A 19383-nucleotide genomic window follows, 5' to 3' on the forward strand; every position below is an offset into this window, starting at 1 on the left:
TTTAATACTATACATTTAAATGCATATAGGTGTGTCATTTTTACAATGCGCTTGCTTTTTTTTGAACAACAATCTTCGTATTTTTGCATATCAGAATAGACTTATGAATTATCCCCTCAAGCTACTATTAATGTATCAGTATATGCGATAAAATTCTTCCGGTAACCGACTTACTATGGGGTATTGACTCGAAATATTGACCATATGTCCGATTTATTAATGATACCGTAATGGTAATATCTGCCACCTGCAAGAGTTCACTGAACACCGAACTAAGGACCGATATTACTTTTAAGGTCCCTACGTTTTTTTAATTTTATTATAGTCCGTATACACAAATGCTCTTCGAACTTCTTGAACAGTTTTACCTACAGGCATTTTTAACAAACAACCACTGTAGCGTCCTTATTAATCTCGCTGATTATGAAATTTATTTTTTCGCGTACTTTTGTAGCTGTTCTGATTGTGTTACGTTCGGGCATATTACATATCAGTTTTCTCTTCGTTAATTTTATGGGTATTTTTCTAAAAATTTTATTCGCAATACTCTGGTATTGGTAGATCATAACACGTTTTCAAATCACATCTGAATTTTTCAAAAGAGTCTGGTAAGCTTTGAAGTAGTAATATTGCCTGCAAATCATCTGCCAATGCTTATTTCGATCACTTTTAGCCAATCTTCAACAATATTTCATTATATACGTCTAATCGTCGTCGCCGAGGGTTTAGTCGTTACTCTCTCATCACCACTGACTCAACTTGGGGCGGAACAACGTGAGGGATAAATTCCCAAATTCGCAGATGGAATATCGAATACCCAGGAACACACGTACATTGGATGTAGTGGGGGTTGCGACATACCCTTAACATAAGATTACTATGATACCTATTAAATTTTGTTTCTTTTTGCATGTCACGTTATGTTTGGAAAACAGTTTGATCAAATTTCAGTTAAACAGTCTAAAATGATTGAATAACTGTATTAATAAGATAATTAATTAAACAGAAAAATTTAAATGCAGAAAACAAAAAATGCTAAGACTACTAACGTTCGCGGGGGATCTAGATGAAATAGACAAAGTATAGGGTATGTTCCTAAAAAGAAACCAGTACACTGGCCAGAACAATTTGACGTCATCGAAAGACGCCATATTGTACTGGTATGAAAAATCATCATTGTCGGAATCACTATTATAGGATAACCTCTAATTTCAAATTAAAATAATACTGGCCAGTGTTGATGACGACAAATCGTACTTACCAGCGCACAGCTTTCTATTTAGGAACGTACCCATAGCGTGAAAGCGTAGATAGTGTGTATTTGGATGCGCCAAGTGTATAAGCCTCTACTCCAGACTTTTTGCAACATTGCATAGGTAGGTACATAATAATTTAAGATGTTTTATTGATGTTCACAATTAATTTGAAATTATATACCTACACAATACTTTCGGATTCTAACGTTACATAATAATTTTAATTTGTCAAATTATTTATTATTATGCAGACACAATTGTAAAATAAATCAATTATTTTTATGTAGGTACATAATTTCGTACCTTCAATTATGTTTCTTTAAATGGAAGCGTGAAGACGAGACAATGAAATAAGCACAGAAAAAATCAAACTACAAATATTTGAAGATATACAAATTTTTAAAGATATAAATTTCTGATTTACCGTCAGCTCCAGCGCGCATCACAGCTGGTTTAGCTACAGACTCAGTATTTATCTTTCCTATTTTATTGGTTTCGTGCTGCAGTATCGTTGCTCTAAAAGACACGTATTAATGTACATATAGAAAAAATAAACCTATTATTAATACTTATGAGGAGATACACTGTCTTCTACCATAGTTGATCCCTCATCTCCTTCTATACCAAAATGGTCCTTAGCTTGTTTCTAAAAAATTATTATTGGTTTGTTGTTTTTTTACACAAAAACTACATACCTTCTTTAAAATAATATCAATATATCCAGCAATAATTTGCTGGATTTGTTCAGCTTCTGTCGTTTGAACCGAATAATATTGGTCGGAATAATCTCCAAAATCTAGAGTAAACGTGTTAGGACTAGCACCCCACCTTCTTACGGTTGTTAATGGCCATGTCTTTAAAATTTCTTTTGTTTTCTCGTCAAGACGTAATACAGAATCTTTAGTTATTCCCAAAAGGCGTGGAACAAGTTTGTTTTTACCTTTCATTTTTTCCTATTAAAGATACATAAAATAAATAAAGAAGAAAGCTAGCGAAAATATAATAAAATAAATTGAAATAAATACTTTACTACTTACTGTACTTACTCAATTCAACATACTTTACACTACAGTGGGACTTAAAAAGTTCAAATTATTTTCAAAAAAGTTCTAAAGTTGGCTTTTAAGATTTTGCACTCGCAGAACGTAAATTTTAATCATGCCAATATGTATTAATTTCTGTTTGAATGAAGTGCGGAAAAAATGTACTTTGAAAATACTCATGTGCATTCTATAAATACCATTTAACCAAAGTAACTAAACTAATCGTAAGTCTTTTTTCATTTGCCTTTGTTTTTTTATATGTTATTCTCAATACCGCGAATAGCGCATTTCATTTCGAATAATCTCCTAAATAACTTATGCATTCCGCGCAGCAGGTAATTCGATATGCTCAGTAGCCAGTGTGCAATCTATTTTGCATACTTCGCGAAAGGGGCAAATAGCTTACGCGCTCCGCGGAGTTGGAGAAAGAACGGACGTCATAAAATGTTCAATAGTGGAAATAAAACATCTTATTCTTAAACAAGAAACAACATTCTTACACGAAATAACAGTATTACTAACACATTACGTGGTGAAAGTTATATACGAGTCTCAAGCGTGCACTTGATATTTCAATTTCAAGTTTACTTTCAAACTTAACTGCTTCCTTGGTAGTTTCTTCGAACATTTTGTTTTTATTAGGCGCTTATAATTTCCGGTAACTTAACTAGCCACAGTACAAGCATAGGTACCACTACACAAGCGTTGATTCACAAAGGAAACCTCATAAACAAGTTCAGATAAGCGTTTGAGAAGTGTGCATTTACTATCAACCGAAGACTTCAGCCACTCCGAGGGGCGAGTAAAATTATTTTCTTTCTTCACAAAGTATACAAAGTGCAATGTATACTACCCGAAGAAGCTACACTCGGAAGCTTAAAATCGGCTACTAAGCACACCGAAACACTCCCTCCGCGGAATGCGTAAGTGAATTTGGGCATTCTCCGAAGTGAACTTCGCTGTTCGTGTACTAGGCCATATAGAGCACCCACAAAGCATTATGGCTTTGCCCAAATTCGGGGAATGTGAATAACACATAATATATTAAATAATAATATAAAAAATTTAAAACCATTTTGTACACGTTGAAATACTACTTCATGCATATAATTTACTTATAAACATGTATATTATACAAACCTTCACTAAGAAAAATGTAACACCATACGTTTTCAGAGATCTAGCAATTTTTGTGTATAATACTTTTGCATCAAGTTCACTCAATCCAATATGTTTTTTATGTTCATTGTAAATTTTCTTCTCTATTCCTTTTACACGTACATAAGATTGAGGTAAAAACTCTTTTAAACTAAAAAGAAAATGATATTGAAATGACAATTGCGTAATATTGCATATTTTAACAACTGAAATGGTTTATTAGAATCTTTAAGGCATTAAAAATACTGCCGAGAAGAAGTTTGAACTTTGTCATTTCAAATCTTGTTATTTAAAAGCACTTTAAGTCTTTCTATGTCTCACTTTGGGAATTTTTAAAAAATTTTGGATTCTTAGGAAATATACCATAAAACTGCCACATTTAAAACCGTTTATTAAAGTTGCTTGTACCGCATCTGTTGAAATAGTACTTTTTTCCTTCTTGAAGTAAATGTAGTGAGTGGCTAACTTCACGTCGAAGAAGCAGTTACAAGAAAGAGTTTGGTTTGCTGGTAGATATATGGTACAACAACGGTTATTAACAATGCATTTTTAATAATAAAGATAATGTCATGGGTAGGCACTAGTTGCAAAGAACTTACATTCTAGAACTGAATCTTTTTAGAACAAATTGAGCCTCTTTGAATAGCTGCCGTGGGATCGAAAAGTCAACAGTTCAAGTTGCGAGAAACAGAAGGCGAAATAAGAGTAAAAAGCCTTGCAATAAGTGATAGAGTAGTGAGCGTGTGTTTAATTAATAATAGTAATGTTACTTCAATTAGAAAGATATGTTACTTGTACGAAGGGTGTTTGATTAGACGGCATTCTAGTTAGGAGTGGGACGGAAAAAGACAGGAAGGAATTTTCTGAAGAAATCCATCAAATATTCCAGAAGTTCCATCGGTCAGTTTTTATCGATTGTAAATAAACCCAACAAACCATATGCTGTTGGAAAGCTCTCGACGAACGAAAGAACGACACTGGCTTTATTGGAGTGTTCCATGAAATTTTTTAAAAGTTGCTATCGATCGTAAATTTCATCGAATTTTCTGAAGGTTACCACGGATTGCGAATTAAGCCAACAATTCTTATATCATCGGAAAGTTTTTAAAGAGAGAAAAACAAATTTAACGTCATCGAAGAATTTAATCGCATTTTCTACGGATAGTGAATTACCCCAGCAATTTATGTTTCATTGGAAAGCTCGTGAACAGAGAAGAACAATTTTATCAAAATCGAAAGAAATCGAGATATTTAATGCTTGTTACAACCACGGGTATCCAAGCAAAAATGGCGAAACAAATAAAGCTTTAAAGATAGTTTCTGTAGCAATGATACAAAAAACGAAAAGAAGATAAAATGAAACTGAAAATGCAAAAGGGACAAGAAAAAACGGGTAAAGGACAGGAGAAATGAAAGAAGAATTAAAAGCAGCTAAAAAATAAATGAAACAGAAGATGAAAACAGACTTAAATAACGTTCAACATGGAACGCCTCGCAGGATTAGCTCAGGTACCCCTCTTACTTTAAGAGTTCATAGACCAACTGCTAGTGTAAATATTTACCAATGGAGTCATACACCGCGATTTACATCACTACTTAGACAAGTACGTTAGAACAAGAGTTCTACAGTTTGAAATTTTGCGAAAATGCAAGACACAAGCAATTTTATGGACTACGAAGTGTAGATGGCGCAACGTGGAACTGGTTCAAGTAATGACTGATGTGTGTCGCTCAAGAAAAGATAAAGGTCGCTCACCTTGAACGCCCTGTTCCATACAGAGAAGACGTCGCTGATAGGAACGATTACTCCTAGGAGGGGGAGTAAAGAAACCTCAAAGGTTGTCTAGACAGAGTATAGGCAGAATTTCCTAGAACGTACATTCTGGAATGGAATCTTTCCAGAACAAATCCAGCCCCTGTTAATAGCTGCCGCGAGGCAGAAGGAGATAGGTTCTAGTAACGAGACGACGAAGAGAATGTGAAATTAGAAGAGTGAAGAAGAGAGTCAAAACTGGGACGAATAACCAGTAACAATATTATCAACAGTAAATAAGTATAAAAATCAGCAAATGCAGTTTATGACAACAAAGAGTACTTCCTGTTTATTTTCCATAGTTTCATATTCCCACAATTTTATAAATTTTAAATAAGTCGTATATTTTGCATAATAGGTATGCTACTTACTCCAAAAATCCAGGTTTATGTTTATTTTCTACATAGTCTCCAAATTGTATTTGACATTGAATTCCTGCAAATTCACAAGCCTTTTCCTGGGTGACAGGATGCGTTCCTCCAATTATAGCATCTCTAGCTTGTACGTATAATAAATTTAATTGAACGGGATCTCGAGAATCGATATTTTGATCGGAATAAAAGAATTTACGACGAAGCAAAACTGTCTCATTTTCATCGATTCCTTGCTCTCGCAGTGTTTTAGAAGGATCTACCCAATTTACTTCATCATCAGTTCTAAGTTTTTTTCGTAATTGTTCCATTTTTGCATCGCGTTCTTTTTCTTCTTTTTTTCGTTTAAGAGTTAGCGTACTGTAATTTCTATTTTCAAGATTTTCTTTCTCGTCACGTTCTCTTTCTTCCAAAACTAATGAATATTCGTCGTGATTTGTAATGCCAATTTTAGTACAAATTACAACCATTAAGTTGGCAACTATCTGAGAGTCATCAACGAGCATAGTTTTCACAGACCCTAAAAACGAAAAATTCAGCACTCAAATAAACTAAGATATTACTCATCTAATTAACACCAAAACTATTCACTGCGAACAAGTGTTTCCCCCTTTCTAATGAGACCGTTATTAGCCTCGCGTTGATAATATCTGCATCAGAAACACTGGTCTGCAGTAAAAAGCTTTAGTGGTAGTTACGATTTCTCCTTTAGTTTATTTATTATAGTAGATACTCTCAAAATGGCGATGATTAATTTAAATTTTTTATTTGACATAACTTTTTACAATCAAACTTTTCAAACTACCACACTATAAACAACTATACACTATTCATGTCTTACCATCTAGCATTTTAACTCGTAAGGTTCTCACTTTCTTCCTATATTCCAACATATCTCCGCTACGTAGAATGTAATAAGCAAGTTGGCGCCCAGATTCTAACCATACTCCCGTATTATTATCTTCGTCAGTAAGAAACAACCCATAATCTTTAGCTACAAATACAAAAAAGCTGTTGGTTTTACTGTTAAGCAATTAAATAACGAATTTATAAAAAGGTAAATAACTGCTGCAGCTGATTGAAATAAAAAAATATACTAATACAAAACAGTGAAAACTGCATGGCGTTGGGTCCCTATTAATTTAATTGAAAAAAATGCTTCTTTTATTACCAAAACTTAATTTATCTCGAAATAGAGGAGACCATGGCAATGGAAATACTTAGGCACATCTTCATTAGAAATTTGATATTTAAATTCAAGGAGACTAAAAAAGCATGAAAGTCGTCACATTGTTCGTATAAGATTCATCTCGTGCAAGAGTAGTATCAAGGAAAGGGGCTAGGATTTTGATGAATAGTATTGTTGATCCATTTTCTCTCCGGCATAATTTACCGAGTGAATCTTACCTTAGTTGGCGAATAATTTATCTTAACATTGGCCGTGTACGTTACTGAGATTTCCTATTCAATGTGATGTGCCGCGCATGCTCAAAATTAATATTATTATTATTGATGCTACAACATATAATTTATTAATTTTGAGCATGCGTACTCCATGAAAAAGTTATTGCGCATGCATCTCTTTGAGTGGAAAATCTCAGTAGCGAACACGGTCAATGCAAAGATTCTTGAAAACGACGATCACATTACAGAAATCAACCACAATACAGAAATCATTAAAGCAGGTAAGAAAATACATTGAATACATTGGTCTTGGTCGAACATGTGCCACAAGCAATTTTTAGTTTTAATAATTAATTTTTTTTGTCTTTATACTTCATTTTCTAAAAAAATAGAGTGTTTTGTGTAAACTGCGCCGTGTTTTCTATGCGATATATCAGTACCTATTTCATATACAAATTCTTGATCACCGACCAGTTGTTTTCTGAAACGGTTATTTAAGAAACAAGCGATCTCACAAAGTAAACCAGCTATTGAGAGCATTATCAATTGACAATGTCCTACCATTTTTAAAATTTTGAAAAAATTATTGTTACAGATAAATATAAGAATTTATAAAAAAACATTGGAGGTGTTATGTCAATAATATAAAAAAAAAATGTTTACTTGTTTTTAGTAGGAAAATTTTACGTTTATTTTTTTGTAAATAAACTTCGAATGGTATCGATGCAGTAATTTCTGAGAAAAAAGCTTTTTCGATTTTTCATTTTTTTCTTATATTTGGCGAAAAAAACTAATTTTTTGAAATAAAATTTTGTAAGGGGTTTTGTAAATGGTATCTACATAACACCTGAAATACAAAAAATTTGGATTTGGGCATTTCTCATATGCTCATCCGGCCACGTCTTTTGAACATTTAATGAATTAAAACTTGTTTGAGAACTATTTTTAATTAATTCAACCTACATTTCCAACTGGGTTTTCACATCAATTATAGCGCAAAACAAAAAAATGTCAGCATATTTGTAAAGGCAATTAAATCGCCTTTAAAGTGATATATTACTTGATCCTAGTTTCATTTACAGGGATGACCTTACATCCATGAATTTACGGCCACAACGTGTCGCTCTTTAAAGCTAGATCGACTAGGTCTAGACTATAGAAAATACTGGTGAACCTTTCAGGGATTAAAAAAATTGCAGTTGGAAATTTTCTAGGGATGAGTTTTGAATATATCGTGCTACCCGAGACAGTTGCAAATGTCTAGAAGTCTAGACTCTAGAAAATACTGGAGAACCTTTTTACCAATAGTGGTCAAATTTATATTAGACGGTAATAAAGGAGACCTCATAAGTTGAAATTATAGCTACCTATAAATGCGGTTTATTACAGGTTTTGTATCGTTTTATCCATTCGAGATGATCTAGAAAAGTTGATTTGGTAAGGTAAATATGGAAAATAGTCGTCGTTGTAAGCATTCTGTTGAGTGTAAAAGTCGAGTGTATCATGAAAAATTTTTGATATAATATTAACCATTCCTGAGCAGTCACATATAATCTGTCAACATTGCAAAATATTCAGTACAGTATGACGATACTTTAATAGTTACGTGTATGTATTTCATCTTCTTCGCTTTTTTTTATTTAATCACTTCCTCCGATGTGTCAGATCTAATTTCTCAATATTTATTTAATAATAGCAATTAAACTATACAGTCAAAATGTTTAGAATTTACTAGCTACATTATAACATATCAGTACATCATATACTAGTTTTTCATGCACGTGGTAAGAACGGTTCTATTTATATTGCCGAAAATATATTTTTTTTGATGATTTGATTTCTATCACTTAATTTTAGTTAACTTAAGGACTAAATTTAATGAAGGATGAACAGTGCTCTAGAGCGCTACAGGCGGCTAGCAACACGAATTCACTTTGCTTTAGGACTCTCGCATGCGCAAAACATCAAACGAGACACGCGGCTATCAAAGATACTAAATGCATTCGTTCCATTTATTGTAAATGTACTATATCAGCTAACGGTTCGTTTTCACGAATGGACAACACTCACCAATGAACCAACAACCTACAGCAAGCATAACCATAAGACTTGATAAGGTTCATTCACAAAAAGAAAACGAACAGGTTTTACCAGTGCCAATTTTCGGCGCCGAAGATAAGCTCCTAAAACGTTTTTAGGACCACATAAAAAAACACTTAAACATAAAATCAACCAGTTCACTTAATTTTCATTCCGTAAACAATCGAGTTCATCGGATAAAGACTTATTTAATGGAAATATTCAAGTTAGAAAACATTATGGTAAATATTAGGTTTTTTAAAATTATTAAACATATCTGGATCAGGTATTTTCAAAATCTGTTTACAAAATTATAATCGGACGATGTAGAAATAAAAGGTATAAAAATAATAATAATAGAGAATTAAAATTATTTTATTTTGAGTGCAGGGTGTTTTTGAAATAAGTAGCAAATTGCATGAGGCAGTAGGGCACGATAAAAGAAGAAGTTGGAATCACGCTGGATAAGGTGAGATTGTATTTCGTTTGTATTTTTGTACCTACTTATGAATTTTTTGTTTTTTTTTTAGATTAAATTAAATTTGATTGATGATGTTAATGTTACGGTCAGCCTAGAGCAGCCTTGAACGTATATAGTTAGTCGAAGTCATTGGCAGTGTGTTGGTGTTCTAGGTCAGTGCAGAACAATAGTATTGCATACGTACGCATTTTTGTGTGATTACTGGTGTCGTAATTAATTTTTTGTCACACCACAGAAAATCCGACTTTTCTATCCACTGTACATGAACGAAAGTAGCATTTTGTCATATGTACGGAATGAAATTTTAATTTTAGATTAACTGACCAATTTATTTTTTAAACGTAAAAATTTAATAATCAAAAAAGATGTAAATAATTACTTAAACATGTATGAAGTTTATGAATGTATTAATCTTATTATGTTTATTTAATAAAGAATTCAAAAGTTATTGAAGCTGAAAAGGTTTTTATTCTTACCGAAAATAATGGTAAAATCAAACTTCGTTTGTACATATTACAAATTAGGAAGAAAGCAATAATAAATTAAAAAATTATTCGCGCAATTTCTAATTTAATATAACAATATTTTTTTTATTATAAACCGTTCATTCTTAAATTTTCAATTTAAAATGTATCTCTAAATAAATTTAAAAAAGAATTCTTACAAATTCCTATTCTTTTGTAAACGTTGTAGTTATTTTTACTACTTTTTCATTTCTTAGAGTGTGTAAATTCAATTTCAAATATTCATATTCATAATGCTGTTCGGAGTATCATAACGAGATCTAATTGTATTGAGAATAATGGTAATAAGTTAATTCCAATAATTGCTTAGGGTTTCTTTTATTTTCGCAAAAATAAATTTATAAGGTTGTCTTCTTCCTGAATAATTATTGAGATATATTTCTGATGCCACATCAGAATTGATATTACTTCGAAGAATAAAGCGCTCCAACATGTAGTTTTCGTAAAATAGATTTAAAGTGAAATGGAGGTAAAATAAAAATGCAAATTCACAAGGCCCATTAAAACGATGATCTCTGTCGCACATATGAGACGTCCACTAGAAACGAATACAAGAAGGAATTATTTTTGGGTGAGTTTTTAATTTTTGTTATTAAATACCACCTTTCGAATTCGATCCCACATATTATATTTATTTGAAAAGAGAAAAAAATCTTTTCACTAACGCAGAGCCCATAAGAAAATATTAATTTTTTGTATTTCTTTTAGTTACCGAGTTGTCCTATATAAACATAGAAATTTGCCCACCCTGTACATTGCAAACTCACACCCAAGGCCGGATTGAGATTACAATTTCGTCTGATTTCCTTAGAATTTTTTGTCTTTTAACCACGCTGATTTACTCGCCCTACGAATTTCTATTATCACCACTATCTAACTAATGCCTTCCAAAGCTTGCTACTTATTTAAGAAACACCTTGTATACATAACTATAATTCACTTTCTTTGTTTGGATGTCATTACGACTATGTTGAAGTAAAATTTTAGTAGATGTCATTTTTGTTATACGTCCGCATACATACATCTTACAAATTAATTAGGATTATCTACCTACTGACATATATTTTAGTCAATGAATTATTATCTGATAAAAAAATTAATTAAAGTTATGTCTACTAAGTACACATAATAGTTGAATATCACGTATTCCTATTGGGATCCGTCAAATGGGCATACACCATCTGGTGGCAAAATTTATAACTCGAATGAGGGAAAAATTTACATAGGAACTGTGCACGCAAATTGTAAAATTGTTTATTAAAATAATAAAACACGTTAAAAAAGTAAAATTGTTTTTGATGATGGAGTCGACGAAGTGTTCTTCTAAGGTTAAATCAAATAAAAAGTTAATAAGTTCAGTGAAAAGCTGCAATAGCACTTCAGACATAGATCTTCAGTCTTCACCTACATTAACTACTTTCCAATAAAAACTAACCGTTTTATATATGTAAAAATATATTCGGAAAATTAGAGAAAAAAGTAAATTAATAGAAGCTTGAATGAAAGCAGTAGGTATCAAAGAAGTGAATTCCGAAATAAAAATTTGTTCACGTCATTTTAATGCACATGATTATATTTCAGCAAGTATTTACCATCAGCCATAACCTTAATATTTAAAACTAGAATCATAGTAAAATTATAAAGTGAAAAATTATTTAGTCCTGTGTAATTGATTTAACACAATTCTAATGATACGATATAAGTATTTTGAGGTTAAGAACCTACCTGCTGCAATACAACAAAGTTGCAATAATGTGTTTGCAACGTTCTCTGAAATCGGCTTTGCACGTGCAAGTCATTGATATGTGATTGCTTAAAAAAGTAGGCAGTAAACTTGACGGAATTTGAAGGCTAGCTTCCGGATTTATTTCCGAATTTTATAATGTGATTGGCATTAAAAACACGCTCACCTTCAACGAAATTTCCTTTCCGAGGCTTTGTATCAGCCCAATCACGTATTTTGGCAATACTTATCATTTTATCGTATGTTTTTAGGCTCCTCCCATTTAACGGATCCCAATACCTTCCCATGCATTTTGAATTAAATTTACGTTATGACATAATTTTAATTCATTTTTATGTCATGACATGGTAAAAACTACATAGTTAAAAATTTTCTCTGTCTCATAAGAGAAAGAACCTTTTTCATTTTTCCTGATAAAAGTCTTCCTATTAAATAGCAAACTGGCATGCCATAACTTACCTTGTCCGAGATTAGCTTCTGTAATTTTTTCTCTAATAATCCTGCATGCGTCATAAACTGTAGTGGAAGGATCGAATACCATAGTTTTAGTAACATTGCTGTCAACTATGTTAATACGCAAGGATAGTTGGGCCATACTTTACAATCCAGGTCCTAAAATATAAAATCTGTTTTCATTAAGGAGTTTACAATATGAAGCCACTAATCTACACACGATTACACCACAACGAGTATGGTTTTAATCGTTATTCAATAAAAACTAAATTAGAACATTTATATTCAATACGTCACTATACATGGTAATTTTGAATACTCCATTATAAAATAAACTTTTCATTTCCGACAAAGTTTTTGATAGAAGCTTGCAAAGTGAGACACACTCACCAAACATGCTTATCTGGCGATTGTCTAAATTTTATACCGTATACATTGCTTCCACGTTGCACTGTCGGATAAAAAAAAACAAGGGGATGCTAAAGTAAACATCGGCCAAATAAATCGAAAATAGTATACAAATTATTAAAATATGAAATACGAATTTGTGTAGTTTTTAATAAGACTTGAGTTGAAAACCTTTTTGTTTTTTACATTTTGTCAGTCGATGCTTAAAAAACAATAGTCGTGGGTCTGGTGCGACCTTTAAGTAAATTACCAACTGCTAGTACAGATATACAGTATCTAGTACTGGATAAAAACATCTAATTTATTTCTAAGTAATTAGTTAGATCAAAACCAATTACATCAGATAAATACTTTCCAAAAATTTCCAGAATTTACTGTGTGGCCTGATTTCCTTAAAAATGCATTATTTTGTAGAGCTAATTAGTTAGATCAAAACCAATTACATCAGATAAATACTTTCCAAAAATTTCCAGAATTTACTGTGTGGCCTGATTTCCTTAAAAATGCATTATTTTGTAGAGCTCGTCACGCTGAACAAGAGGATATAGGTATATTGGACCCAATGTTGGAAAAGACGGGGGGGGGCGGTTTCCCCTTTTCTCAACTACCACCATTATCAACACTCTTGCCTTGCAACTATTTAATTTTATTTATTTCCCAATAAATATATAATAATACATCGTATACTACGTGTATGCTGATCTGAAGGTAAATTTTTATATACATTATCTACATATTCTAGAATTATTTTCGATTATACATTTTTTCAAATGGAATGTCCCATTTATCATTGCATTATTGAATTTCTTGTTAAATTTAAATATCTAAAATACATCAATTTTCATAAAATTCACACTAAATAAATAGGCTGTTGCAGTGCTCTGCGTCATTTCACACTTAGCTTGTGGAAGAAATGGCCTACTATTTCCACTATTAACGTAAACATGTTATTTTCGAATTTCATTTGAAAAAATGAAGTTAGGTTACCTCCAGGAAAAATTGGACACTGTGTATAATAGAAAATAATTTTAGGATATGAGGATAGTTATACAGTACCACATTTGTAATAATCTTTTTTTGATATCTTCATCTATAAAGCAGTTATTGAAGAAACCCGCTTTCTTGGGACTCTGTATGTGAATATAAATTCTTACTCAGCATCATCAAGGACCTAGAGATAGCTTTAAATAAAATGGAAGTGGTCCTGACAGATCAGTACTGTATGAAAATAAATAAAAGTAAAACTAAAATACTGGTATGCAAAGGAAGAAAAAGTAGGGAAAAGGCGAATATAAAGATAGGAGACGAAAAATTAGAAGAAGTGGCTGATTTTAGATACCTAGGAAGTAGGGATATAAAGCAAGAGGATAGCGCAGGGTCGTGTCGCCTTTAATAAAAAGAAGTCACTATGCTCGCGAACGGTTAATTTAGAAATTCGAAAATGGTTGTTAAAGGTATATGTTTGGAGCACGGCATTGTACGGGTGCGAAACATGGACGGTGGGCGCGGCGGAAAAGAAAAGGTTAGAAGCGTTCGAAGTGTGGTGTTATAGGCGGATGATGAGGATATCGTGGGTAGAAAAGGTTAGAAATGAAGAGGTATTGGAAAGAATAGGAGAACAGAGGACTCTATGGAAGTCAATAAAAAATAGGCGAGATAGGTTGGTAGGACACCTTCTCAGGCATGAAGGTCTAGTCAGAGACATACTAGAGGCAGAAACAGGAGTTACGAGGGGTAGAGGTAGACCTAGATTAGATTACTGTTCGCAAATAGTTAAGAATGTGGGCTGTTCTAGTTTTAGGGAAATGCGAATTTTAGCTCAGGATAGGAAAGTGTGGAGGTACGTGTCCAACCACTCTTAGGACTGCCGACCTTATGATGATGATGATCATCAAATAAAGCATATTAACCCCCATCTTCTAACACTTATGTATGTAAAATATCAATCTTTAATCATTACAGTTTTTTGCATTTGAAATAAATATTATATAGGTACATGTATATAGGTATGTATATTTTTACTTAGCATAATCAAAAATATAACATATTAACATATCAAAGTAATATCGGGGAAGGGGGGACCACTTCTCTCACTCCTTCCAACACTGAATATTTGCCAAAATATCAATCTTGAAATACTACCTTTTTGTATTATTTTCACGGAAATCGAGTTGGCACAGCCAAACTAAATAATTACCTAAAATTCATTATGCTCCCTAACTATCTATCAATGGAGATTCTCGATTAAATTTTGCCAAGCTTTTCTGTCATCTTGTCTATTTTCAGTTAAATATGTAGTTTCAAAACAGTTTAAATATCTTCGTCACATGTATGGTGCAGCATCATTTGAGAACGACATCACCGATTAGGTTAATTTATTTTTTGTTCTGTTCATAACTGCTAACTAAGTTTGTTTGGCAGAAAATCTTTGGAAAATATACGAAAAAAGTCAAAAATTTAGATTGTATTTTTCTATGAAAAAAAAAATTATGTGAGCCTATATTCGGCTGTACAGTTGGTTGCTACATTCTAATGATACGCTATAACCATTAAATTCGAATGTACAGTTTATTCCATATACGTATGTATGTACATCATAAAAATGCCATCGAAATTAAATTGTAAGTGCTATGTGTCATTGTCAACGGGTACGACCGTTTCAAACTTAGACGAGTTCGTCTAGTTAAAAAATTATAAAGCATCATTAACGTAGATATAATAAAAAGTATTAATTAGGTGAAAACAAATAATGTCACTTCTATCTGGCAGATTTCAATAAAAATGTAGCTTTAACATTTCTTACTATATTGAAATATTTAAATCAAACCTCTGCATTATAATGATTTTGTCATGTGTAGGCAATCCACCATGAGAGTAAAAGGTAGCTTATAGTGAGTTACCGAAATAGCGCTAGTATAACGAAGCCTAGAATACTCTAGAACCTACATTCTCGAATAGAAGTTTTCCAAAACATCCTGCACCTTTAAATAGCTACCGCGTGGTCGTAAAAAAGAGCATCAATAGTTACGAGGTGTTTGTAAGCGAATTAGAAGAGCAAGGAGGCGAATCAGCCAGTGATATAGTAAAGATCGAGTGATTAATTAATTCTACTTAGATAATAATTACAAAAAGTAAATAGTTTTAAAAGTGACATTTGAAGCAGGAGCGGAACTGAAGAAGAATAAAGCTTTTATAAAATTCCATTGGATATTCCAGAACATTTCATCGATTGCCAGTAACCCTAGCGAATCGAATTTCATCGCTTTTTTTGGAAGTTTGCATAGATCGTGAATAACCCTAACAAACCATATATCACTAGAAAGCTATCGAAGAGAAAATAACGAAACCGATATGACCGAAAAATTCTGTTCAATTTTCTGGAGGAATATTGCACCAATTGTAAATAGCATACACCAGAGAAAAAAAAAATTGTAGAAGAAATAGAGATATTTTGCGCCTGTTACAAGCAGGCGTGCCGAAGTAAAAATGCAGGTACAAAGAAAGGTGTTAATCGCAATGACAGAAATGACAAAAAAAGGAAAAAAGGACAAGAGGAAAGAAGAATTGTCAAGAAGAAATGAATGCAAATATAAGGGTGAGACAAGAGATTGAAAGAAGAATTAAAACTAGTACACGATAACATGAAAATAAAATATCATTACATGCAGCCCAAGAAGAAATGAAATAGGAAATGAAAACAGGAAGAACATACAAGAAACAATAAATATAAGAACGGAGGAAATAATAAATGACATCAGAAATAAGAAGGAAAACAAGACTAAAGATTAAGCCGAAGGTGAAAATGGGAGAAACTGTTTAGACACAAATTGAAGAAATTAAAGAAATTGGTGAGCTAATAATACCCGTTACTGCGATCATTGATGATTCTGATGCAAGGCTAGCAAAAGTTTTGAGTTTGAAGCGACAAAACAAGCTTTTAAGGAACATGTACGTGTCGCTCATGAAAAAATGCATAATAACAAATGTATATAAAGAAACAAAGAAAACAAAGAAAACAAACATCTCAATGTTGTCGCTTCGTTCATTCAAATCGGTTGTGGTATCGGAATGGCGAATTTGTTTCTTGGCAAAGACACCAATCATGACTACGGCGATCCGAGATACACTAAGATGGAATATACTGCCGACTCACTCCGAGGGTATTGTGAGTAAGAACAGATGAGAACATCGACGGATTATTAATGGAAAGTATACTCACAATACTTGTTAGAAAAACCACTTTGAAAGGCTTCGACCAAAAAATCTGTAAACGCACATGATGAAGAGTATTTGAACCAATAGCTGAATTTCACCACTGACTTGAAGAACCTGGTGCGTAACTGACATCAGTTCCTGCAATTTTGACCGAATTGGTAAACGGTGCAGTAAACACAACCAAGATTAGGTTACGTAATTTGACCAGCTGCTCGCCTTCTAGATCTAGACTTCGGTAGGACCAGTTTGACATCCCAGCACATCAACACAGGAACAAACGCCCCTTATACAACCACATAGAAGAGCTTCTTTGGCGAAGCAATTAATGACATTAAAGGCATGCATAAGCAAGGGATATTCCAACCAAAACAAAGAAAGATGGTCACGCGAAATTTTGTGTAGAATACAGTAAGCTGAACGAGGCAATGTAAACTGAAGTCTTCGAAAAATTGACAGCCGCAAAATTGACGAAAAAACACGTATAAAACAAGCAAAATATCAGGGATTCGCCAAAATAGCTCGACACTACATAAGATTTGCCAAAAATGCGCCTTCATTCTAATGGTCACCCGAATACCAAACAGCATGTGAAACCTTGAAGAATACACATCCCGGAGCCTAAATTTTGACATAACCACGGTTCAGTAAGCCCTTTCGTATTAACACCGAAGCGGGAAGTGGGACTTGGTGGTGTCTTAACTCAAGATCAAGGCGGAAAGCAGGTCATCGGTTCCTTTAGTAAAAAATTTTCGCAACGGAATTATTGTCACCTATGGGGAACTGCTCGCTACCGTTAAAACCAGGACAGAAGTTCCTCATAAAAACGGGTCATGCCAAGTCTACTGGTTTTAATGAAAGTAATAAAATGAAGCTGAATATTTTAGAAAATTAAAGAAATAAATTGGTAAGAGGAGCGAGAGGTGTTTGTTTACGAGAAAACCATAATGTTGAGTTAAACGTGTTAATGGTATGGGATTTGAGCCACAACAATTAACTGGTATCATTTGTTTCAAACCTACAAAATCCGCCATTAAATATCTAACACCCTGTATGTAATTAACTAACTTTGAAAGTATGGATGGGAAGCTAGAAAGAATAGCTATCTCTCCTGAGAATACTGTTGTTCCAGCTTTCTTAGTGTAAAATAGGCATGCTTTTTGCTACCTACTGCTCTGTTACGAAGTTGATGATGATCGTGTATTGGTACAACCGTTAGTGCTACATAGATGCCGTTATTTTAATTGAGGAGAGCATGCCCAATAACGTTATTGTACAAATTTTTAAATTTTAAATCGAAGTAGTTTTCGAAATATTCTAATGGGTGTTCATCGCAAGACACCCTGTATATAGTTTTCTTACAATAAATAAGAACAGTAACAGAATCATGAAAAGCTTCACTTTGATATAAAATAGGAAGTACCTATATATGATATTTATATACAGAAAACATAAGTAAAAATGAAATGAAAGCGATCTCTACCAAATTCAATTTTGTTGAGTGGCTTCGTTTTAATGAATCCCCCTCCTCTTTTAAATCCCTGCTCAAATTATTGGTAGAGGCGGCATGCAAAGTGACACCTACTAATTAAACATATTTATCTGCAGATTTTTAAAAACTTTATAGGTAACACTTTGTTGGTTGGTTAAATTGACAGACATTTTACAAGAAAAAGAACAGGGAAATAGATCTAAAAGTTTTTTAACAAGATAATTGTTACAGTATTGTATAATTACCATTTTTTAATTTAAATGATCAAATTATCCTACAAATTGCCTGACAGGGTTTCTACGCTCTAAAAGTGTAAATTCCACCGTTCTAAGAATCCTTAAACTGATTACTAACTCTCATCGTGCGACACGGATTTCATTTTGCTTTGGAACTTTCGCTCCGTACACACTGAAGTTTTAAAAGGCTGGGAACACGAGAAAGATTTTGAGAAACGTATCATACCAGGCTGCCTTGCTACTCATTGATTGCAGTATTGAAGTATCATTGTTGAATTGAATAAAAGAAACAGCATTGTACAACGAGAATGAAAGCGACTGATAAAGGCATTGAAAATAGTAAATAATTAAAAATATTAAAGAAAGGTTCCCGTTGAAGCAAAGAATTAACTTGTTCATCACCTTCCTAAATGCCTACAAATTAGGTTAACTATCCGACCAACACGATAAATTGTAACGTGAGTAAGGTTGTTGATCAAAAAAATTTTTGTTGGTGGTTGGGCCAACTTGTCTACCTTGAGTACCATATGAAATTCATAATTTTTTATCATTATTTGCTTATTGCGTACGATATTAAAGACATTCTCCATCACAACATTGAAATATAATTTCAAGACCACAGTGGTCACTCCTTGTCTAACATGCTGACTATAATAACTAATTGTTTCAGCCTTTACTTCATGGAAATTGGGAATCATATATTGAATAA

General features: G+C 32.9%; 1 protein-coding gene across 5 annotated transcripts in view; it reads right to left on the bottom strand.

Annotated features, from left to right (window-relative positions):
• Positions 1–19383, bottom strand: part of LOC108739989 (talin-2) — a 132484-nt gene that overhangs the window by 69514 nt on the left and 43587 nt on the right. For 4 of the 5 annotated variants that reach the window (XM_025975535.1, XM_025975532.1, XM_025975534.1 and 1 more), the window contains exons 2-8: positions 12333–12485; positions 6483–6635; positions 5642–6161; positions 3440–3608; positions 1952–2209; positions 1826–1902; positions 1681–1772 (exon numbers count right to left, since the gene is read on the bottom strand). In XM_025975535.1, coding sequence (XP_025831320.1) covers positions 1681–1772; positions 1826–1902; positions 1952–2209; positions 3440–3608; positions 5642–6161; positions 6483–6635; positions 12333–12468 — 1405 coding nt within the window. In that variant the 5' untranslated portion in view covers positions 12469–12485. Of the gene's footprint in view, positions 1–1680; positions 1773–1825; positions 1903–1951; positions 2210–3439; positions 3609–5641; positions 6162–6482; positions 6636–12332; positions 12500–19383 lie in introns of all 5 variants that reach the window. The other variant, XM_025975533.1, reaches the window with a different exon arrangement.

Source organism: Agrilus planipennis, unplaced genomic scaffold (genome assembly GCF_000699045.2).
Source record: "Agrilus planipennis isolate EAB-ADULT unplaced genomic scaffold, Apla_2.0 scaffold244, whole genome shotgun sequence".
Classification (NCBI taxonomy): Eukaryota; Metazoa; Arthropoda; class Insecta; order Coleoptera; family Buprestidae; genus Agrilus; species Agrilus planipennis.